The following is a 23,562-nucleotide window of genomic DNA, read 5'->3' as shown; positions in this document are numbered from 1 at the left end:
ACCACATGCCCTAACAAATGTCCATCCTTTTGCGACTCTGCCCTGAGAAGGAAGTTCCCTTCCTTAGGCAAGAATACCTGAAGAAGCGTGGGGTGCAGTCTCAGAAGCTGGTGGTGTACTCGTTCCTTGTGCTGGCGCTGGTCTCTGTGTAGCCCCCAGCATCTTTGGCTACTGTGAAAGCCCTTTCTGCAGCTCGGCGTGGCAGCAGCAGCTTGCAGGCTGCTGCCCTGTACTTCTTCGAAACGAGGTTGTAGAGGACAGGGTTGATGGATGCGCTCAGGTAGAAAAGCTGCAGGGCGAATATATTAAAGTACTGGGAGAACAGCATCGTCCTCATGTCCCGGGTGTTTATAAATATGATCCTGCCAATGTGGAAAGGCAACCAGCAAATTACAAAGGCCAGAACCACCACAGCTATAAGACAAAATAACACATGAGGCAGTTAAGGAGTGAGTTAACTTTTCAACCATCCAGTAAACTAAATTTTACGTGGCTGATTTTGCAGGTTCTTCTATTTGATACAAATGATATACAGAAGTAATGGCATTAAATTGTTGGAAAACTGTGAAAATGGGAATAGCATAAAGTCTGACTGTTAGTATTTGAAGTAAAAAGTAACTGGTAAAATTTTAAGCTCAACTTTGACATGAGGTTTGCTGCGAAAAATGTGAACAACAACAGTGGAGTAACATCTGTATAATAACATCAGGAATCTCCCCTGGCTATGTTTGTAATGCCACATATGAGACAGGAAAATAAAAAGTCAGAATGAGGAGATTTTGTGGAAGCTCCACAGCAGCTCCATTTGATGCAGAGCTGTTGTTTAACTTGTCTGCATCACTGAAAAAGACCCAGGCTGCACCTCAGTCACCCAAGCTCCCACAGAATTCGCTCTATTGTGGTGGGATTGTATCTAACATAAAGACTTTATAGTGCAGTTGAGCTATTGATTTTTTCCACTAAAGCTTTTTCATGCATCCCCAGATCATTACTGCTGGACATGGCTATTTGCCTAGATGGATCTCTAGCCCGAGTCACTTCAGCTGTTTGCCTGGTCCTGTGTTGCAATTTAGTACAATAAGAACAAATACAAACCCTCATGCAATGGCAACACAGCTGGAGTAGATGAGAAACAATTAGATAAGTGTATTACTGTATCCATACTTTTAATTATTCTTGTTTATAAATGCATGCAGCTAAAACAATCATTTGTAGAGCATCCTCCGTGTTTCTCAAAGCTTAAATAAGAGGGATGCAGCCAAATGAAGTTTTCTTCTGAAAAAACAACACACACCTCTTGCTGCTGGATCTTTGAGATAAGGGGGCACTGGTCTCATTCAGTGGGTTCTGAGATCATGAATATGGGTGTTTCTGTCAGAAAACCTACCTACTTCAGTGTAAGTACCTTCCTCAAATAAGTCGGCAAAATTCTCTCAGGCTTACTGGTTTCTTTCTTTTGTGCTATGCTATTTCCATCCAGCTGATTACACTCTCAGTAAAATAAGTCTTCCATGTGTATATAAAAACTACACTAAAGGTAGGCAAAAATAATAATTGGGGCATCTTGTTTTATTGTTCCTTAGTCAATAGCTGGATTTCTTTTTTCTTTCCCTTCAAACTGGTCACTACTTACAAACATTAAAGCCCCAAAGCAGACTAAGATCTCTAACTTTCCAGAGCCTGATGCTTGGTTACTGAATATACGAGTAAGAAAATGAACTAAAAATTATCAGCATCCTCCATCTGTAGGAAGTGCTTTGGTATTATGAGATTTGTCTTCAAAGAGCTTGTAGGGGCTAAGTTGCTGTTTTTCAGCCTCCTTGAACAACCAGTGGATTTACTCCTTGGAGAGCTACAAATGACCACTAAGAACTTAGTTTTCAGAAGCAGAAATTTTCTATGCAGAGGTGCGGCTGCCAACTGGAAGAGACTGCTGATGTTACCACAGTTTTTCTGAAATTTCAGGCTACCTTGTACTTGATTCTGCCTGGTAAAATTCAGGAAACGGGTATTTCTACGGAAGGCAGTCGTGCTGCTGGATGTGCAATGCCACGCGGGTGAAGCCTCAGCTGGGAGGGAGTGAAATCCCTGCCGCGGCAGTTCCCGGGAGCGTGGCTGGGACGTTCCCCTGTGCTATTCCCTATCTTGCACGGGAGCTGCGGGCGCTTCAGCACTGCCACGGTCCCCTAAGCCCCGGTCCTCGCCCCAGACGTCGCCCGGGGGGATGGCAGCGGGACTCACCCAGGATCCTGACTGTCTGGCGGTGCCCCTTCTCCCGGAGGAGCGAGCTGGGGCCCCGCAGGCGGGTGCTGCTCCGCCACAGCTGGCGGCCGATGCAGGTGTAGAGGACGCCGAGGCAGGTGACGGGCAGCACGAAGTAGCAGGTGGTGACCCAGAACATGGTGGCCAGCAGGCCGGACTGCAGCGCCTGCGGGGTGGGCTTGCACTCGCGGCTGAAGTCAGTGCGGTTGTCGGGCTGCTCCACGCCGACCAGGAAGAAGAAGGGGCTGGCGGAGAGCAAGGCAAAGGCCCAAAGGACGCCGATGGTGGCTTTCACCCGGCGCTTGGTGACGACCACCTTGGCTTTGAGGGGGAAGCAGATGGCGAGGTAGCGCTCCACGGTGAGGGCGGTGATGTGGAGGATGGTGCAGTAGGTGCAGCCCTCGCTGAGGTAGTGCGAGAGGCGGCACAGCAGCTGCCCGAAGATCCAGGGTCGGGAGCGCCAGAGGCGGTAGAGGTCGAAGGGCAGCCCCATGAGGATGAGCAGGTCCGAGACGGCCATGCTGCTCAGGTAGAGGTTGGTGGCGGTCTTCATGTCTCGGCAGCTGCGAACGACCAGCACCGTGAGGACATTGCCCGCCACGCCGACCACGAAGAGCCCCAGGCAGACGGCCGTGATGGGAACGAGCAGCCACATGGGGAGCGCCAGGCACAGCCGCTCGTCGCAGGGCGGCCACGGCCACGGCCACTCGGGCTCGCTGCCGTTGCCGCCGCCGCGCCGCATCCCGCCGTGGCCGGCAGCGCCGTCCTGCCCGCGGCCCCGCCCCGCCCGCGGCTCCTCCGCCGCGCAGGTACCGCGCCCCGCCCCGCCCGCGGGCCCGGCCGCACCCCGGGGCACGGAGGAGGGAGGGGACAGGGCGGCGGCGGTGCGCGCACAGGACTGACCACCAGCAGCGAAAAAGAAGGTACTTTTATTATTGTCCACAGACTCTTGAAAGTACTTTGCTACATCGTTTCATGTATTTTCTATCAGACTATACAGGTTCGTCTTCATGGAGCCCGACGTTGTACAACCGTAAAGTGATATGTTTGGTAGTGTATCTATAGCGTTTTAAAAACTTTAGAGTTTATATTTTTATTTTATTTATTTTTGGAATGTACAGTATATGAGGTAAAATTAAGATTACATTAAAAACTGTCTTCAGTGCAATAATATGCACTGAGGCTCAAATGGCAAATACACTATTAAATGACTATCAAAAATAGGAGCTCATTTGAATTTTACTATGAAAAACGTAAGTCACTGCAGGTTGCCTGCAGTAACAAATCTCACCGTTTTAGACATTCAACCATAAGAAATCTCTGGGCTGTGACACGCAACCTCATTTGCACTGCCAAACATGGCACTTTTAAGAAGGTTCTAGAAAACATCAGTTATCGTGGTATCCTGCGGGAAGGTATCAACCGATACGTACAAATGACAAATTAGAAATAAAATGTAAACATACAGTACATTTTAAAGACAGATCGTTCTTGCCACATGGAGGCCAAGTTCTTCACCATTTCTTCTTTTTTTTCTTTAAAAAAAACAAAACTCAGCAACATTATTCTACAGCACAGATCAATTGGACGTATAAACAATTACAATACATGCCCGTTCTAATATAAGAAATTCTTCAGAGATCTTCAAAGCACAAGACAGAGGTTCCTTTTTTTTATTATTATTAAGACTGACAGAAGTGTTTAATACTATTAAAAATGCTAAACTGAACACAACCAGAAGTCATTAATGATCCACTATCTTGTAACTCAAATAAATTAAAAGTAGCTAATTACAAAGTGTATAACAAATAACATAAGTGTGATGAGACAAGGATTTTTTTTTAAAAGATAGTATCACTACAAGCTTTGTGTCACTGGCAATCATTGACATCTAGCAAGATGTTCAATGGGATACTTGTTAAAATTCAGTCTGGTCATTCAAGAACTCACAAATGCAAGCTCACAAAACATTGATGAGTTATGCAATTGCAAAGTGCTCTAATGCAACATTAACTACATGCAATCAACAATTTGGTACAGTATCCAAAGAGACATTACATTAAACATTAGGATCTCAAGAAAAAAGCAGCTTTAAGTTTTCTGGTGCAAATTACTACACTTCGTCTTCTGATTTGGTGCCCCAAAGAAAGAAAGAAGAAAAGAAAGAAAGGAAGGGAAAAAAGAGAAAGAAAGAAACAAAACAAACAAAAAAAGGCAGTGCTTATTTCTGGTGGAAATGGCAAGTGAATGTTGGGGAAACAGCAAAAATTCAATAATGAATTTTATCTCAAAATTCTGTTGACTAGCCAAAATCAGAGGGCACAGACATCTGTATAAACTGCATCCAATCAAAGGTCAACTCTGGAAACATGTTTTTCAATTTAAATAACAAATCTAAGAAGGTCTCTCACACTCTCTCTTGTATATTCAGAAGAAGTAAAAGTGGCATTTTTTGTAAGTAAACATCAAATCCTGGGGGTAAGATAAACCACTTGTGCCATCTCCTTGTAGTCTTTTGAAAACATCTACTTGCAGTGAAGAACTCCACATTTATCAGGTAAGAAGCTTCCTTCATGCATACTCTTCCATCCAGTTTATTATTTGCTGCCTGAGAAAAGCCCCTTCTGTTTTTCAGCATAAATCCTGCTTCCCAAATAATTAAGACAAATGAGGAGGTAGAAATACAGCGCTAAATTGCTTTCACAGCATCAGATTAATATTGTGTACAGCACAAGTTTGTTAGTGTAAGTTTTAAATGCGATCTACACATTCTTCCCTGTTATGTTAGCAACCCTTAGAAGTGTGGGCCAGGAAATCACCTTTACACTTGTGTTTACTGATCATACCCTTTTCCTTAAACACTGCGTGCCTGCCCCATATCAAGTTTGTACTGCATGAAGGCATATAAAGAAAAGATTATATTTCTGTGGCTTGCATTTTAATAACATGTGTCAGCCTATACCTATGAGTAAGCATTTTAAAGTGGCTGAGAAAGTTTGCATCAGTCCCAATGCCGGTGCTAAATGCCTGGTTTTGTAAAAGCAAGAGAAAAGAATTACTTTTAGATTATGAGAAAGTAAAATGTAATGGGCAGCATTATAAAATAGATCTCTTTTCTTCACTTTATGACGAAGTACTGAATGATAACAGCAATCAGAATGGAAAAGATAGCAAAAAGTGCAAGGATGACAGCAGCACACACTTGGTCGCTCTGTGACCATTGTGTCCTTGTGGTTTGCACAGTGTCCTTGTTGGTGCTTGCCGGTGGCTCAGTCCTCTGAGAGATGAACAGCACTGGGGCGCTGTAGGGGCCCACCAGGTCCTGGTGACCTGTGGCCTCTTGGCACTGGCGAATGGCACATGTGCGGAATCTGTATTCACAGTTCAGCTGGAGGCCTGTGTATCGGAACGACCAGTCTGGGCCCTTGTAAATCTGGAAATAAGGGGGGAAAAAGGGGATACTTCAAGTTAAAAAGTACTACATACGCACACATATATCTTAGTATGATTTTGCTTATGGTGAAGGTAACTAAAAAGGACGACAACTTACCAATGCTTTCACCCACACAAAGAAAATGGTCAAAAAGCTCAAGCACACAATTTAAATACCAGATAAAGTCACCAGTTATTTTGGTGAAACACAAGAACTATGCTTGCTTGTGTGGAATGATGAGTACACACCAAATAAACTCTGTCACAAGCCCCAGCCTTAGGTGTTTTAGTGACCACTCACAATGTGATGCAATATACAATATTTTATCATGGGATTTTAGGCAGTTAACTCTGTATCAAGCCAATTCATTAAGTCTAGTCCAATCTAATGTATCTTGTTGCAATTATCTGTATTTAAAATATTATGATTTATCCCAATAAACACGGTATCAGGAAAGCCAGAGAGTCCTCTTTGTGATTCTTAATTTCATCATATTCCCAAGACAGAGATACCTTGTGAGAGTGCTCTTCAGAGGTCTCTCAGCTGGAGGTTAACATGAATTCACAATGCTTCAGCATGGAGTGCCTAATTCAGTGAAATCTAAATTCCATTTTCTCAAATTAATTAAATTTGCAGATACATAAAGGTTCTGTGAAAGCAAATAAAACCTCAAAGGGGTGCAGTTATTGGTACTTCAATAGGTAGGGAGGTATTAGGTGAGTAGCACAGTGCAATTTGATTTCTCTCTTTAAATCCCTTCACCCTCCCACCTCCAAATATCTGGATTTGCTTTATTTAACTGGTAGCACAATACAGAAATATCACATCAGGAGCTTTCCCTACAGTTACCATACTGTTAGACAGTATCCTGAATGAAAATGCACACTAGAAATGTAAAGAAACAGGAAATCCCTTCTGATTGTGCTGTTCAAAGAGCTCTTGTTGTGCCTGAGGCTACTCTTAAGAGTTCTCTGACAAGCTGAGCTTTACTGGAATCTACAACCTAAAGACTTCTAAGGCAGGGCAGGCCATTGGAAGTGCAACATCCTCAAAATTCTACCAATTTGGATCATGCATTTGGGAGTGAACAAACACACGTGTGCCACTGACACACATCCTACTTCAGCTCCAGCTTTGCTAGCTAGCAGGGATTACCATCCTCAGCTGCTTGTCCCCAGTGCCTTGCCAGAAGTTGCCTTCCCCTCCAGTACGTTTCCTAGGGTATTTATATGGTTGTTTCCTAACCCCTTTATGATCTTTGACTGATGTATACAGCTCAAACAGCACATTATTAACTTATTTTGTCTGTAGCATGGAGGGAGCAATGACATGAACAATTTGGATGACAGATCAGGAAGAAGGAGGAGAGTAAAGGTTTGGCAGTGAAATAGCCAGGAACAGCTTAGAGCAGACTTCCAGGCAGTTTATTTTTTGTCTGTGTCAAATAAAATTGCCACCATCATGTCTAAGTGTCTTAAAGATTGTTTTCATACTGTTTACTTCTTGATTGTTCCGATTTAAATTTCTGCAAATTAGTCTTTTCATTTTATTCTAATTTACTATGCTAGACTGCTCTGCAAAAGGCAAAAACAATCACACACCTCAGTCATTATTACCATAACCAAAGTGTCAACTATATTTTCTTGCCCAGGTCATTTGGCAACACACACTGATAATCAAAGTGTGATTTGTCCAAAAGCAACACAGACCACGCCTTATGTACTTAATGTTGCACTTACAATGTTGAAGTTACAAAAAAGACTATTCAACATGGCAAGACATGTTGGTTTATGGTTCATCTTTTTACTGAAAAATTTAACAAATGACCATAACAAACACAGTGCTATCCTAAAAGTTATGAAAATATTAAGGCCTATAATCTACCAAAGCACAGGTGAAACTTATTTAATACTGAACTATAATAAATAGTAATATACTAGAATTAACTGTTTCTGTTGTGGAAGGAAGTGCCTAATTTCATGTCAAATACCAGGCAGTTTGTAAACTGTGAAGCAAAAAAAAAAACAAAACCAAAAAAAAAAACCAAACTGGGAAGCAAAATTTCTACTGAATGCAGGATAATTTGTATCTTGGCATTTCAAACTGCTTCTTTGCGCTTAGTGCAAAGAGAACCCTTTGCCCCTTTTCTCTCCAGTTTCAATTCTGTACCATTAGGTAAAAGATTTCTTTTTGTCAGTTGTTCCATTAGTGGATGACTTCCTCACCACTTCATGTGTCACGCTGTATTTAGTGAACATCAGTGTAACCCAGAGAGGCTGCAATTTAGTGCAGAATCTCCTTCTGAAATGAAGGAGATGGGTTTAGGAGTTATTACCTTATATTATTCGGTAACGAAAATTTAACATAGTGACTAAAAGCATGCTGGAACACAATAAATTTTACTAACTCTAATCTCAACTAGATTTACTAAAGTAGTTACCACAAAGAATAATCAAAGAAAACTACAATGACTTAAACACATCATACCTGTTTGAATTCTGAGTCTTTTCCCACCATGACCTGAAGACAGTAGATAACTGGATCACCCTTCATGGGCTGCAAAACCTCCCATGTGATTTCACAAGTGTGATCGTTTATTCTCTCTATCCTTGGTGCTGAAGGAAGGAAAGAAGCATCAAAGTGACAGCTAGCTCTGCTTTCTCCATCACATACTGTCAAATTCTAATGACCTTTAAAATTCTATATTCTACCTCCTGTTTTGTCTCAGAGAAACAAAAGATTCAGATTTACATTTATTCTTCTTCCAGTTTTTTCTGGAGCAACAACTAATAATTCATATAGGCCTCTTTTCCTAGTTTAGGTATCATCCAAGAGAAAGCAAATAAAATTTAGTAACTGTAAGTGTGCATGACATACCAAAAAAAACCCCTAACAATGCTTAAAATTATTCTAAACATGCTAGAAAGCATTTTCACCTTAACTTGCCACTCTCCTGGTAAGCAGGAGAACTAAGTACAAACTTCTTAGGTCAAAGAATGCATAAACCCCAAGTCTTCCATTTCTGGAATTAATATTTTAGGCAACTACATGAAAGAAGCCTTCTCCCACTGCACTTGAAAAGGGCTTAATATTCTCAATATCCCAAATACAACGTAATACCAAAACCAACCTGCTATCCTCCCATCCCTGAAATGAAAAAAGAAGCACCCTTACCTTTCAAGGCAGCTGGAACAGATTTGGGAGTAGTGAAAATATATTCTTGAGAAAGGGGACCTTCACCAGCTTCATTACATGCCTGAATACAAAATTTGTATGATGTTGACTCACTGAGTCTTTGAACTTTGTATGTATGACATGGTCCTCTGTATAAGGATACAAACCTGAAAATGGAACGAGCAGTTTATTTTGAACACAGAAAAGGACTTCTGAAGCAGTATTGTCTTGAAATCTGTTCCCATAATTTCTCAGAATCTAATGAAAAGCCCAGAAACACTTATTGCAGAGTTAAACAGTGTTCTGGCTGCTATAAAACAATAAGCTTATTTTCCAGGGCCAAGTTTTTATTTTGCATGTCTTGGAAATAAAAATCTATTGCACAAAGAACACTACAGATTCTCTCTTACCAAAAATGTTCCTAAGCGTTTTAATAAACTATTTTGCATTTGAAACAATGGGAAAAGACAGCAGTTGTGTCTCTCAATGAACTGCATTTTTTTTTTTTTTTGCTTAGCCATCTACTCCTCCAGCATCCTTAGCTTTTCAAGATTCTGTAACTAGATTTTAGCTTTTTAGCCTTTTGCAACATTCCCTTACTACACCTAAAAAATGTGCCATGGATCCAATTGCTTTTGTACATCATTGTTGGAGATAGGCTCATGCAAACCTACACAGGAGGGCAGAGTCACAACTGTAGTGCACACCAAATCTGTTTCTGGGAGCTTTGTATACTGGCCCCTGTCCTTCATGTGGCAATTTCTGCACAAACTGACCATTTCACCTCTTGTTTAATTTTCAGTCTTGGTGTCCCCAGGACACAGCACAAATTTCTCTCTTCCTGCAGGGGTCATCATCTACTTCAGCTTTTTAATGTCCTTTAAAAATAAAACAGCTTAGTCTAAAACTAAATTAGCACATGACCTAGTCTTTAGGAACGTCAATAAATTCCCTTCCACTTAAACAGCCCAATTTATAGTAGATCAGTTTTATCTTTTTGTAAAACTAAAGCTACTCATCAGACACGGAACACTTTGTAGCAGTACTGCTTATCTTACCATTCAGGCAAGGGTTCTTGCTGTACCACTTCAGTTGACTTGACATTCTATTTAACATGAAACAAGGAATCCCTCAAAATAATTTGTATTAATTTCCACTAAAATAACTGCATATAAGGCAACAGAGAGTAAAGCATTCATCCCTTCCAACACTGACTGGACTTGTTACTTTGAAAAAATACTTAACCAAAAGTGAGAGAGAAATGTATGCTGGTATGAAACACTGCATTAAACTCTTCATGTTGAACTGTTAAGTAAAAAACTATAATGTTTTTTATCTTGTACTTCTCAGCACAAAAACACTAGAGCCCTTCTTGAGTTGCCAGATGAGATGACCTCCTACATCTGCTGTAAATTCCCCAAAGCATATGGAATTTTGCCCTTTGCTGCCATCTCCCAAGCATCAGACCACAGCAACACTGGGCAGATTAAAGCAATGTCAAAACCAACCTTCCATTCTTATCCTCCATTTGAAGGTGGTACTGGATGGAGTCAGTTAATGCTTTTGCAGTTCCCTCTCCCCACTTCAGCTTAAGAGTCTGAGAACTGTATGCAGCACATTCCAGGCGAGGTGGATCCGGGGGGAGAGGCTTTGTTTTCAGTTTTATGGTGTGGCTGAAAGGACCAGCTCCAAGACTATTTAGGGCTTGAATTCGTACCCTAGCATTTGGAAAAAAAAAGAATAAATTAACTTGAAATTAGATTCTAAAAATAACTGGTCATATCCACCATTCTCATTAAATTGAGAATAATGGTACCATCTACAGTGAAGATTTTTATCAGTATTATGCTTTGTTAAACTGTCAAGAATATGGAGGTGAATCACTTTCCTTACATTTTAAGGAGCTGGCCTGATTAGAAATAAAAATATTCAAAAGGAAATTCACATTAGTGAAAAGAGATGCAAAAGCTCTGTGAGTTACTTCAAGAGTGGTCTACCATTCTGACTGTGCAGGCCTTGAACCAAAATTTAGATAGCCACACTGGAGTGATGAGGGAAGGTAAAAAAGCCCCACCCCAAAGAGGGGATACCATATCTTTGACTGTTTTATCAGGTGAGTTCAAGGATGACTAACAGACATTTTTATGGACTTTTTTGAACAGATCCTATTTGCGTGAAAGTAAAGCAACGGTGCGCAGCCACCTCTCTTGCTGTTTCCACCAGTAACACATCTCTGAGCACTTGCAAACACAAGCCCTCTTGGGTCTGCCTGAAAAGTGAGAGGGGGAAACCAGAAGTTGCCAAAGGACACAAAGCTGAGGAAGTTGTAGAACTTGATACTCAGGGATAAGGTAGGGTTTTGTTTTTTTCTTCTTTGATACTCCAAGGAAGACAATGTACATTGGATTTGTAAGAATCAAAAGACTTAGCTAAGAAACTTATTTCTCAATAGAAGAACACAGAAAATAGAGGCTCTTTACGTATTTCACAGGTAGCCACAGGGAGCAAAGTGTGTCTAATTTAATTCTGCAGACTTAACATCTGTTTGTCCAAAACAGTATCTAGGTAACTGGAAAAAGTAATCACACTAATTAAATTCTGAAACAGTCAACCACACAACTGCAAAATGTGGAAACACAAATGAGTACGCAGGCTAAAGAATAAATATTTCTCCTTCACTACAGTAATTTTTAACATTATGCTAATTTATTACAGCCCAGAACTAAGGTTAATACATGCAATTTTTTATCTGCACAAGGAGTTGACAGTGTATTCTATTAAAAACAACTTACATGGGTTGAAGTATAGACCTATCTCTGCAAATGACTCTTTTTTCAGTCTACTGATACAGAGAGCAGACTGCCAGCATTATTGTTAAATAATTATAAGGCACACAGAAACACTGTATTCTGACATAATGCCATAAAACAGTAATTAAGGATTCAGAAACCTGCATAGCCACATGATATCCTAATTATACTGAAATCAGAGTGGGTTAAAAGTCTGACTTCAGTGGGACTGTCATTCTCCTTTAACACTGAGGACATGTTTTTGTAACAGTGCCTTCAGACAGAACAACTGATTTTTGCATTTACATTTTTCAGTAACTCTTGGACTGAACATAAGGGACTATTTCAGCAACTAAAATTCTTCAAAAGAGACACAATGCTGGCTGATTTTTCAAACTGATACTGTTCATGCTGACTTCCACTTTTTCTGCAGATACAGCACTGCAAGTTGCCATGAGCTATCATTAGATCAGACTGGGCATAGTCCTTCCTTGGATGGATTTTACCTTTTCAAACAGAGAAGCAACCAGTCCAAAATTAGTTATGAATCTGAATATGTGATGTGAATTCAGTTAAACTGACACATTAACCAGATAGATACAACAATACTGCAGTAAACTAACATATATATATTTTTTTTTTAAGAAAATAAATATTGCACATCTATTTATGATGAGCATCATTAACAAAACTTTTTGCTCCATGGCTGTGCACTAATGTGCCTCTGAGAGTAATAATGAAGATAATAGAAAAATACAAGGAAACAAAGCATCTGCTCTTGTGGAAGAAACAGTAGGCTGTCAAGTAGCTGTGCATCACATACCTGTAGGTAGTATCTGGCTGTAAGCCATCTATAAAATAGGTCAGATCCTTCCCAACAGTTATTGGCTGCTTATCTCCAAAGTCTATGCTGTAGCCGAGGATTTCAGATCCATGGTCACAAGGTTCTTCCCAGCTTATAGCAAGGCATGTGGAAGAAGAATAATGTGGACTTTCAACTTCATCTTCACTTAGTCCACGAAGACATGTCACAACTGCAGGTACAGAGGCTGGAGTCATACATGCTACTACTTCACTGAAAGGGCCTGCACCTGCAACATTCACTGCCTGCAAATCCAAAGTAGACCATGTTTTTATGGCAGAGTCAACTCCTGTTTCCAGATTTCATTAACAACAGTTTTACATCTTTACCTGAACTCTGCAATAGTATATAGTGGCAGGCAAAAGCCCTTTCACTTCACAGCTTAGCCCAGGCCCACAATAGGAGATTTGCATGCATCCTTCCACACCGCCCCACTCCAGTCGATACTCCGTGACATCAGCTCCATTACTTACTGGTACCTTTAAAATGGATATCAATAATTAGAAGCTAAATATACTGACATAAGAGAAAAAATAAACCAAACTCACCACATCTGTATTTTGTTTTTGTTCCAGAGGAGTCTTACCCTCACATTTCTTTGCTGATTTTTAATTTAGTACAATAGAAGTAAGAGGCAGAATCTGATACAAACTTCAGGAAGTTCAACTAAGACAATTGCAAACACAAAATCCTGGACTGCTACAATAAAGTACAAGCTGAGGAGGAACCTTTACCAAAAACCTCCTGTGTGTCATGGAGAGGAAGTTGAATAAGAATCAGCAATGTTTGTTTCAAGAAGGTTAACTATATATTGGTTGTATTAGCAAATGAGCAACAAGAAGGGTAAAAGGATTCCCCTCTACTCAGCACTTGTGAGGCTGCATCTCCAGTACCATGTTCTGTCTTTGGATCCCCAGAAGGAGATGGACATTGACATAATGGAGTCGGTCCAGTGAAGGGTCACAAAGTAGGAGTGCGACACACAACAAAAAAGTTCACTTAATAGCAAGGTGATCCACCTAAGGAAAGAACTTACTGCTGCCTGAACTTACTTACTGGGAGGGTACAAACATTATGACAAAAGCTTTTCGTGAAGATAGCACAGTGCCAAGACAAGAGTCATGACTTACCTTAAAGGGTATTTTGACTAGACATAAACAAAAAAATCCTACAGAATGAGAGTTTACCCAGACAGTTTTACTAGGCTGAAACATCTTCATTTTTGCAGATAAATAAAATTTCACTGGGAAAGGCCCTGAGAAACTTAATCTATTTAAATAGAAGGTTGAATTAAATGACATTTAGAGGTCTACTTGTGCCTTAATTACTGTGTGACTCTGTAAAACAGACATCTAACATCACTCAAATTAACTCTACCTGAATGTTTTATGGTATTTTTTTTAAAAGGGCTTTGCCTTGTACATATTTAAGAAGTGCTCCTCTGACATTCCTCCAGTAGGAAGCATGAACACTACTTTCCAGGTAAAACAGTCTAATTTTTTTTTCTGTACAGTTCTGTAGCTCAGATACTTCACCCCATCTCTAAGCCACTAAAAAGCTGTATTTAAAGAGTATTCCCAGATAGAATCTTTCTTTTTGCAAGCTTAATTTTTATCTATTGCATTTTTAAAATCAGATATCTAAACATATGGGTTTATAGGAAGTCTGTGAGGCTTTTGCTACGTTATTGCTGAAGTAATTATATAAAATTAAATTAGATTATAAAACCAAGAAACGCACAATAATCGACTGTATTATGTGGATACATTGTCTCTGAGGAACTATAACTGTGTTAAAGAAAAATTTTAAGATTAGACTCCATCACTCAGAAATGCAGAGCAGCAGCTATGGCAAAACTTTTAAACAAAAGAACACAGTAAGATCCAGTACCTGCAGCCTGCCAACTTACTGCTGCCTTATAATGGCATGATGAATGACTAAGGTTTTACCTATTGGATGGTCAGGTAAGTTTGCTTACAAATAAAGTGATTAAAATACAGTATTAGACTTCTCAAGCTGAACTCAAACATGCAGAAGACCATTATGTTAAGACAGGTGTTACCGTGGCATTCTTACCTCCCACGACACCTGAGCACAGGCAGCAGATCTGCACGCCACTTGAGGGGGCTTGCACTGATCTGGGGGTCCAGGTGCTGTAGTTACTTCACATTTTTCTGAGTAAGGTCCAAACTATTAAAAAGAGAATTGATACAAACACATTGTAAAAATAAAATCGCTACTTTTAAAAAAACAGTTTGCCACAGCAGGGACATGTAACAGCAACCAGAAATGTTCTATTACTTTTTATAAAAGAAATTTCTGTGGACTGTGGATTCAGGATTTATTTCAGCATCCAACTATTCTCCAGAACAGCTATAAATTTTTCTTCACTCCAGCAAATGTAACGTGAATAAATTTGACACTTCAAACTCTTGGGAAAACCAGGGAAGTACTATCCAAGCTTATTCTGAAGTTACATGATGGTTGCACTGGAACATAAACCAATTTGTACTGCCTATTTATACCTATGTAAAACAAATAAAGGATTCAAAAACTACTGAGCTATGAACCATTCTTTGGGAAGATAAAAGTTAGGATAGTGCTCTAAAACCTTAAGCTGCAGACCTCTCCACAAACACTGTCAACGCACCCTGACAGTTTTCAATGAAGTGTACATTATTGAACAAATCAGGACTTTGGGTACATAACTAAAAAGCTTGTTCTACAGCAAGAATTGATTTAAACACATTTAATACTCCAAAGAGGGAAAATAGTCTTGTATCTGACAGAACATGTACTCAGAAGTTAAACTAAATATAAAAATGGAGAGTCAGGAAACACTAATTATTATGTTCTGAACACCAACAGCTGTAAAAATAAAGGTAAATCAATTTACAAAGCTGTATATAGAAATAATTTGCTACCTTACTTCACATGAAAATAGTGAAGTTGTAACAGTACTTTAATAAAGTACTTAGCATTTCCTAATGATTTCCTAATATTACTGTTCAGATAAAAGACATAATTAGCTATTTTCTCTTCCCTTCATCTAAAAATCCCCTTCATTGTAAACTGATTTTTAACTATCTGTTCCCACACAACAATAAGCTACGTGACTCAAATGACTCTACATTAGGAAATCCTAATTTTAAAATTGCTGTTAAATGCTTTGTTTGAAATAAAAATCTTTAATAATGATTGCAGTCTCTGTAATGAATTTCATTTCAGACTGCCTCCTTACCCCAGCCTTGTTAGCTGCTCTCAGTCTGAAGCTGTACATCCTCCCTGGAAGAAGGCTACCCACTGTGCATTCAACATCAGAACCCTGGTAAACCTCTCTGTGTTCATCGCTTTCTGCCTGAAACATTTCCAGACCATAACAGGTAATGGGTGAACCACCATCTACCTGAGGTGGTCCTAGAAATAAGAAAGAAAGAAAAGCTTATTTAATTTTAACATGTAACACATTTGGATTCCTTATAATCTCTAACACTTGTAATAAAATTACCCCAGCGCAGCTGAATTTCTCTTGCTCTTGGTCTACCCTGTAGCCTTGGAGGCTGGCATGGACCTGGAACTACTGCTGGTGTCTGCACCAATAAGGAATCAGTCACCTAAAAAAGAAAGACAGATTAATGAAGTTATCCAGGCCAAACCAAGGACTATCAGTTACACAATAAGTAAAGGCAAATAGCTGAGTCAGAAACAAGATCATCCCCTTTTTAAATGACATCTTCAAATATGTGAAAATACTGAAGTGATCTGGTATATATTTCTCATAATAGAAACCATGCCAAAATAATCACACGATATGCAAAATTTGCTTTTGTATTTTGGTACACATGTAAGGAGTAGAATTAAAATCAATGGTTAATTATCAGTACAAACATAGTACAGATGCTTGAAATATGACTCATTCAAAGAAAACTCATTCTTTTTTGCATCAGACTGCAGTTTAATGAGTTCTAAACCCTTACTCTAGAGATTGTATACTTTCCATGGAAGAACCTGTCAGAAAGCAAAAGTGGGAAGAAGTATCATTCAGAAGAGATTAAAAAAAAAAAAAAGAGATTTCAGCTTTTTCTTTGCTTAGCAATACCTAATGAGCAACAAGTTTCCACCTCCGATTTGAAGTTTGGGCAAAAATTACCTAAGAACATAAAAGATGCAGCAGATGCACTTCTGTCTGGATGCAGACAGAAGTGAGCAGAGACAATGAGGGGTTATTAGCTTCAGCTTGATACAGAATAAATATGAAGTTGGAAAGACTTTAGGTTTACAGAAGAAATTAATCTCAGAGTCTCATTTCACAGCTGGTTTCTGTGTATGTTCAAGAAAGAGTGGACTGGATGATCTGCTGCTTTTCAGCTCCTTTAAATATATTGTTCATTGAACAACTGCTGCTACTTGAAAGGCAGAAAATTTTACGTATGTTAGTGAGAAGCTGCAGAACAGTTAATTACATCTTTTTTCACAGTTCTTCTGTTAATTTCTGACACCTTCAAAAAGTATAAGGACTTTCTGGAAGTTATTCTCTCTTTGGTACTCAAGGTTAATTCTAAAATCATGGGGTTGGGCTGTAGGGAAGTAGGCTGGCAGGGTGAAAGTCTCCAAAGACTTGTGGTCTGGTGACTGGGAAAGCACTGCAGCCAAGACAGTTTTGAACGAGTCCCGATTTATTCTTAAGGCAAGGTGGCTGTAGTCAAGGTTATCTTTGCAGGAGACTTCAATGTGTAGGAAGAGCACATATGTTTCATGTCATAGGGTAGGGCTGGGTAGAAACTGTGACCAGCAAGAATGGAAGGCTTTAAGGTTTTTGTGAGAGCAGCTTGACAGTAAAGCCCTGCTGGAAGTCTGCAGAGAGTCAGGGCTGGCTTTGTTACGCTTGTTGCTGAGAAGAGAGAGCAAATACAGAAAGACGCTTTGGCACTGGCAGCTAAACTACAAGACAGAATTGACAGTGCACATGTGTGTGTGTGTAAAGAAGCACAGTATGGTACAGCAAATTGTTTGGAAATACTGAAAAGTAGGGCAATGAAAACATTTTAATTGTACTTGAGAGAGCATGGGAAACATAACCCTGAAAAGCTTGAGTGAAGACTTCTCCCCCTGCCTGCTGGGGTAACTTGGCTACTGAGACAAGGTACTCCACTGACTACAGGCAATACATTAAATTCATAGAATCACAGAATCTTCTGAGTTGGAAGGGATCTACAAGCATGATCAAAGTCCAGCTCCTGGCCCCATGACAGCCCCAAGAATCACATTACGTGAGAAACCATTGTCAAAATACTTTGTGAACTCTGTTATACTTGGTGCTGTCACCAATTCCACAGGGAGCCTTTCAAATACCTTTTTTAAACTGCTGATGTTAGGCCTTAATAAATGACATTGTATAAATGTATCACATGGGAAAAGTATCTGTTTCTGTAAATAAGACTATCGTGTCAAACAAAATATCATATCAGGAAAGAATATTCAGATATTTTTCTTTAACAAATGAGCAGAAACTTGAACCATTGTGCAGCAATACTGGAACTTCTCTGAGGTTCTAATTAGGGCTATTTTGTTAGGCATTTCTGCACAATATTTGCTTAAATACCCACTGGACCAGATTTTCTACAGAGAGAAATTTTGTTTAATAAAAATATTAGCTGAAATTACCGTGCTTTGTCCTCCTTCCCCCACGCAATATACACGTAACCGATAGGAAGAGCCTGGATTTAGTCGGTCACACACATGTTCCCTAGTGGCTCCACTGTATATTGTCTCCCACTTGTTTCCTGAAAGGTTAGGAATAAGCGTGCAATGAACCAAGGTGTAATCTGCCACACTTCAGTACCAGCTACAGCAGGTATCCTAATTTCACTAAAATATGTGTGTGCCTAATGTTTATTGCAAAAAATAGAAATTGAAATTGGTCTGAATTTCCTGGAAGATCTTATAATTTCATAAAGATAGTTTCCTAGGTGTAGATCTGCAGAAGTGAAATAGCTTCCTCATTTGGGATTTACCTTAAATAGAAAAGAACTTAACTGGGTCAGCAAGTACATTCAACATCATAACCAAATAAACAGGTAAGACACAAAAGTAAAATTGTTCATAGATAACAAACTTCATATTGCATTATCACTTTGCAGACTGTAACTACACTTTACAACTGATGAAGTTTGTTCCTGTGTTCCTGAATGGCCCAGAAGCACGTGAAATTCTTATTCCATTATTTGCTACTCTTGAATCAGAAACTCTTTAGCATTCTCTTTCTTTTTAAGTTAAGCAGGGAACCTTGGGACTTTTAATAAATCTGCCAACAACTCAATACACCACAGAATTTAGAGGCCTGGGAATGAAACATAATGCACAGCTCTCTATATTTACATGAAAGGCTTGGGTGCATCATTCCGAAAGTGGCTTAATGTGGACACATGATAGAGAGATGAAAGCAAGAGACTAACTACCTGAGAGGGCTCCCATCATATCTGGGGGCAGTACTCTGTCTTAATCTGACACAGCATTGGTAAAGTTGAAACTTTCATTTTTGATGTGATTGTGTTTCTGAACTCAATAAGGTTACTTAACTAGATTTTAAAATAATTTAGCAAGACAGATTTATGTCCAATTTACAAATACTGTCAGTTTCCTTTCTGTATGAAATAATAGAAAAGCAAATAGGAGAAAGTTACCCCAGCTGCATCATTGTTCTCTTTTAATAGTGATAAATGGAGTACAAGCTTTTCTTTCATCTGCCATGCAGACAAAGCTACATGTCCCTGTCTTCTTGCCCTAAAATGTCTGAAATGTGTCATTTCATTTCCAAAACTGAACAGACCTAATTAGTAAGTTAAACAAAAAGCATCTCTTGCATCACAGAATTTTGTGGCATCTTTCTTTTCTAAATCAGAGAAAAAGAACTTCTTGTGTACAAGTATCAATGTGCCACTATTTCCTTTTTGATGTCAGTCTCTGGCAATAACTTAGTACATATTTTATTCTTCCCACATGCACACAGAGACAGGAAAAAAAACCCCACACAAGTGAATGCCAATGTATGATCCTAATACTTACCACTTAAGCCTTCAGACATTTCCACAACATATGTATGTATTGCTGCTCCCCCATTGTCTTTTGGTGGATCTATAAAAAACAGCAATATTCCAACTAAGCAAGGTAAGTTAAACGGCTTTATAGCTTTTGGGGGTGATTTCCCAATGGCAAAATCAACAGACAGCTGGAGGTGGGTGCTTATTTAGACAGAGAGCGTCCCAGTTCAGGGAAGCAGCAAATCACTCCAAGTCCTGCTATATGAAAGGCAGCTCTCAGCCCTTCTGTACACTCTACACAGGAGAAGGGACAAGGGAATTGCCCTTGGGAGATGCCACAGAAAACATTTCAGTCTCAGGTGCCTGAGTATGGATTCAGGGACACAGACACTAATGGGCCTGTAATTTGGACTGCAGACAGGAAAAATTATCATATGGATTTGTATATAAAAATTAAATTATTTAAGGACCAAATTTCAAAAACTTAAATATTTTGGGACAAAACAGAATAGTCAAGAGCTCTACACTGAAAACTTACCTCTTAACTTCTAATATATCACTAGTGCACTATCCTCTCTGGTAAAGTATTAATGTACAAGATACAAATCTACAGACCATTCTTTGACATATAATCCTAATACTGTTTCTCAAAGATGGCTTAGAAAACAGCAAAATTATAATAATGTAAAACAACATTTTGAATTAATATGAAGACAGCATTATACTTCAACAGTACCCTTCAACACAGAAGGGCACTCCTGCCTAAACATCACAATATGCTTGTACTGGATGAAATTATATTGGCTCTTAGGCAAGAGTTACATATCATAAAATGCCAGCTAAATAAAATGAGACTTAGATGGCAGATAGCACTTCCTTGGTTTTAAGGAAATTACTCCAAATGGAAAATAAAATGGTCACATTAATTACCACATTAATGGAAAGAGCATCACTGGTCCAAATAATGACTATTTAAAGTTTTATATATAAATTGATATTTTAGGCATCTTTTGATATACAAATCAGGTATTCTTAATAACTTCATACATTATGCATTGTACATAAAAGATCAAGTATCAGGTCCTGATGTAGCAAAGCACTCTGGGAAGATACAAGACTGGACCTGCTGAGTACTATTTGTATAGTAATAGAAATAAATTTCTTATTATTGATGCTAAAGAATTAAACAGACTATTAAATGGAAATAGGTAAGAAGTGACAATAAATGTAATCTTTTACTGTTTGATTTTCTGCTGAAGTACTGCATTGCACAGTACTGTTTAACCTTCTCCTATTTTACAGCATAAGGCTAAAAATTTCTGATCTTAAGGAAAATTTTCTCAACATCCTTAGCGAACAAAAATGTATCTATCAAAACCAAATAGTTTGGAGACACAGGTTGAACTTCAATCTTCTCTTTTGATAAGGACCCAGAATGTCACGCACCTACTTTTTGCGCCAGAGAAACAGAACTTCTTAGTAGATCAATTAACCACACTTTTTAAATTGCTGTAGAGTCCTCTGCAATAACAGTCCCTATTACAATTAGCATATTATTCTTCCCATATAATTAGCTGTGCTGCCACACTAAGTATTTTGAGTCAGTATTTTTCAATATAAATGGACCATAATGGCTCAGTTGACTGAAGTGTTACTAAAGTAAAACCTAACCTTCTACATAAAAAATATTATATATGTATTAAAAATACAGAAAAAATACTCTAAAATAGAGCTGGAAAACATTCTTACCCCAGATTATTTTAAAACTCTGTGCATGAATTTTTCCTTTCACTGTGGGTTTTGAAGGTACTCCAGGTTTGTCTGGACAAGTAATGTACTCCACTGTCTCACTTGGACTGCTTTTCCCTTCTGAGTTATAAGCAATGACCTGCAAATATATATAAAATACTATAAACATATTGGATAGTGGTATGCTATTCACTGTTTATGGAATGGACAAATTAATTTATGTTGTATATACAGACAAACACATAATAAATTAGCACAAAACCGAAAGTTATTATATAATTTCGTTTTACATTTTCATTAGTCTCATAGTTAGACAATCACTACACTGAAAATATAAATGCATGCAAATTGCCAGGAAAAACAAAATCCTTAAAAAAATCCCTCCCATGCTAGTACAGCACCTTCTTTTACAGAAATACTGAGATAGAAAAAGTGTTTATATGGGTAAGTTGTATTAACAACAGCACAGTGATTTTATAAATTCTACAGTCCTGAGGATTATTATGGTAAAGGTTGTCATGAAAATCATGTTAAAGACAAGGGACTACATTTGTAATAGGTAAATTTTGTTTAACCAACTGTCGTGGTTTGACACAGAAAAAGAATTTTCTTGGAAGGAAGAGGTCAATTTGGATACTGACCAATTGAAGGTGGACATGCCTCTGAGAACACAGAGGGGTTAAAAGCAGAATTCCCAGGAGAACTGGCTCTCTTTGGTTCCAGTCAGCCGCAGTGCGGACTCTCCCCTGCCCGGCCGTGGCTGGGTGGGGAGGGGAAGGCCCATGGCCTGACTGACCCAAGGGTGGAGGGACTGGAACCGGGCTGGCCCCTGCAGATGGAAGGGTGGAGAAATCTGGGATGTCTCCGTTCCCCCCCCAGAGTCTCTCTCTCTCTCTCTCTCTCTCTCTCTCAAGAGACAGCAGCAGTTTTGTCAGCAGTTCACCAAGGGGAAGGAGAAGAGCGAGGGGGGGCCACAAGGTGCCCAGCTGGCTGTGGGAGTTGGAGCCTGGGCATCGAGCCATCCCTGGGAGTTGGGACTTTTAACCTTTCCTGAGAAATGAAAGCTTTGTGAAGTTTTTCTCCTCGTCAGTTTGAAAGAGAGGAAGAGAGACGGCTTGGACCCTGGGATGTTTGAGGGAGAAATTTTAGATGGGAGGGGATGATAGAGTGGCTTTTGGCTGGACTTTTTCCTTGGTAGCCACAGACTGAACCGATCTTCTCCTCCAAGAGAGACTGTATTTTAGGAGGATGCCAGTGAGCAAAGAGACCTGCTTCAGCTGGGAAAAGACAGAAGTGGAGCGAACAGAGAAAAGTTAGGGGGTTTGTAGTGGTGCCCCCTGTCCTCAAAGATGAAGAAGAGAAGATCTCTGTTCTTGGACCCTCAGCTCCAGGGGAAAATGGCGGGGGGGAACTGTGGTCCCCAAAAAAAAAAATGAAGAACTGAACTGTTGTTTTTTCCCCTCTTGGCAGGGCATCCTTGAAAGGAAAAATCCTAAAAGCAGTCTGTCCATCCATGCATTGGTGGTGAGAGCACTGTGCATGGAAAGGAGAAGGGTCACCATGGCAAACTTTTTCTCTGGGCGGTGCCATGTGTGACATGGAAACACAGGATGTGGAGCTGTGTTTTCTTGGGGGGTCTGTGGCACAGGAGAGACTCTGTTCCCTCGATGGACTGAGTATCGATTGTCTGGAGGGTGGAAACCTGATTGGGGTCCAGGTTGTGTCTCACTGTGGTTTGTTGGAGTTGGGTGGTGGGAGGAGGAATGTTTTGCAAGGTTTTCATTTTGATCTTTGTGTGTTTTTTTTTTTCCTTTCTTTTTTCTTTTATAGTAGTAGCTTAATAAAGTTTTTTTTCCTGTTATTAAGCTTGGGCCTGCTTTGCTCTGTTCTTGATTGCATTTCACAGCATTCAATTGAGAGATTGCATTTTCATGGGGGCACTGCCATTGTGCCAGTATCAAACCATGACACCAATCTGAGTGCTTCAATGATGAAACAAATTGTTTAAAAAATGGGGGAGAGCTGGGGACATCATCTACCCTAATTTTAGTTTGATCTTCACAACATTTATGTAGACAAGCTGGTTAAGATATAACACATGGACCACAAGATGGGTGTAGAAAACCTGGCAGAATGCCAGGCTCAAAGGGTGTTGGCTAATGGTTTGAAGGAAAATTAGCAGATGCACATGAGTGGATTTCTTCAGCAGCCAATCCAATGTCAGATTTTATTCATTATCTTTGGAAGTGATCT

The 23,562-nt window shown here is 39.5% G+C and overlaps 2 protein-coding genes across 8 annotated transcripts in view; both read right to left on the bottom strand.

The window, feature by feature from the left end:
- MLNR (motilin receptor) lies at positions 1-3,020 on the bottom strand. The gene is made up of 2 exons (XM_021528476.2): positions 2,242-3,020; positions 1-414 (listed from the first exon to the last, which is right to left on the bottom strand). Exons 1-2 carry the CDS (start codon positions 3,002-3,004, stop codon positions 101-103), a joined length of 1,077 nt encoding a protein of 358 aa, XP_021384151.2. The 5' UTR covers positions 3,005-3,020; the 3' UTR covers positions 1-100.
- Positions 3,021-3,173: 153 nt separating this feature from the next.
- The window catches only part of FNDC3A (fibronectin type III domain containing 3A), a 111,811-nt gene continuing 91,422 nt past the window's right edge, over positions 3,174-23,562 (bottom strand). For all 7 annotated transcript variants that reach the window (XM_021528415.2, XM_021528414.2, XM_077781402.1 and 4 more), the window contains 12 exons: positions 21,310-21,448; positions 19,586-19,654; positions 18,185-18,303; positions 16,029-16,134; positions 15,762-15,937; positions 14,597-14,710; positions 12,850-12,999; positions 12,482-12,765; positions 10,378-10,587; positions 8,870-9,036; positions 8,183-8,310; positions 3,174-5,695 (listed from right to left, as the gene is read on the bottom strand). In XM_021528415.2, the coding sequence (XP_021384090.1) occupies positions 5,381-5,695; positions 8,183-8,310; positions 8,870-9,036; positions 10,378-10,587; positions 12,482-12,765; positions 12,850-12,999; positions 14,597-14,710; positions 15,762-15,937; positions 16,029-16,134; positions 18,185-18,303; positions 19,586-19,654; positions 21,310-21,448 (1,977 nt within the window). In that variant the 3' untranslated portion in view covers positions 3,174-5,380. The remainder of the gene's footprint in view (positions 5,696-8,182; positions 8,311-8,869; positions 9,037-10,377; positions 10,588-12,481; positions 12,766-12,849; positions 13,000-14,596; positions 14,711-15,761; positions 15,938-16,028; positions 16,135-18,184; positions 18,304-19,585; positions 19,655-21,309; positions 21,449-23,562) is intronic.

This window comes from Lonchura striata, chromosome 2 (assembly GCF_046129695.1).
Source record: "Lonchura striata isolate bLonStr1 chromosome 2, bLonStr1.mat, whole genome shotgun sequence".
Lineage (NCBI taxonomy): Eukaryota > Metazoa > Chordata > Aves > Passeriformes > Estrildidae > Lonchura > Lonchura striata.
Note: the sequence above shows the minus strand (reverse complement) of the source record. Positions and strands in the feature narration are given on the sequence as shown.

What these genes read in the sequence shown, in the direction of transcription:
- MLNR (XM_021528476.2), bottom strand. Translation starts at nt 3,004, where the DNA reads ATGCGGCGCGGCGGCGGCAACGGCAGCGAGCCCGAGTGGCCGTGGCCG. An exon ending in CCAGACAGTCAGGATCCTGG is followed by an intron (nt 415 to 2,241) that starts GTGAGTCCCGCT and finishes TTTGTCTTATAG; the next exon opens with CTGTGGTGGTTCTGGCCTTT.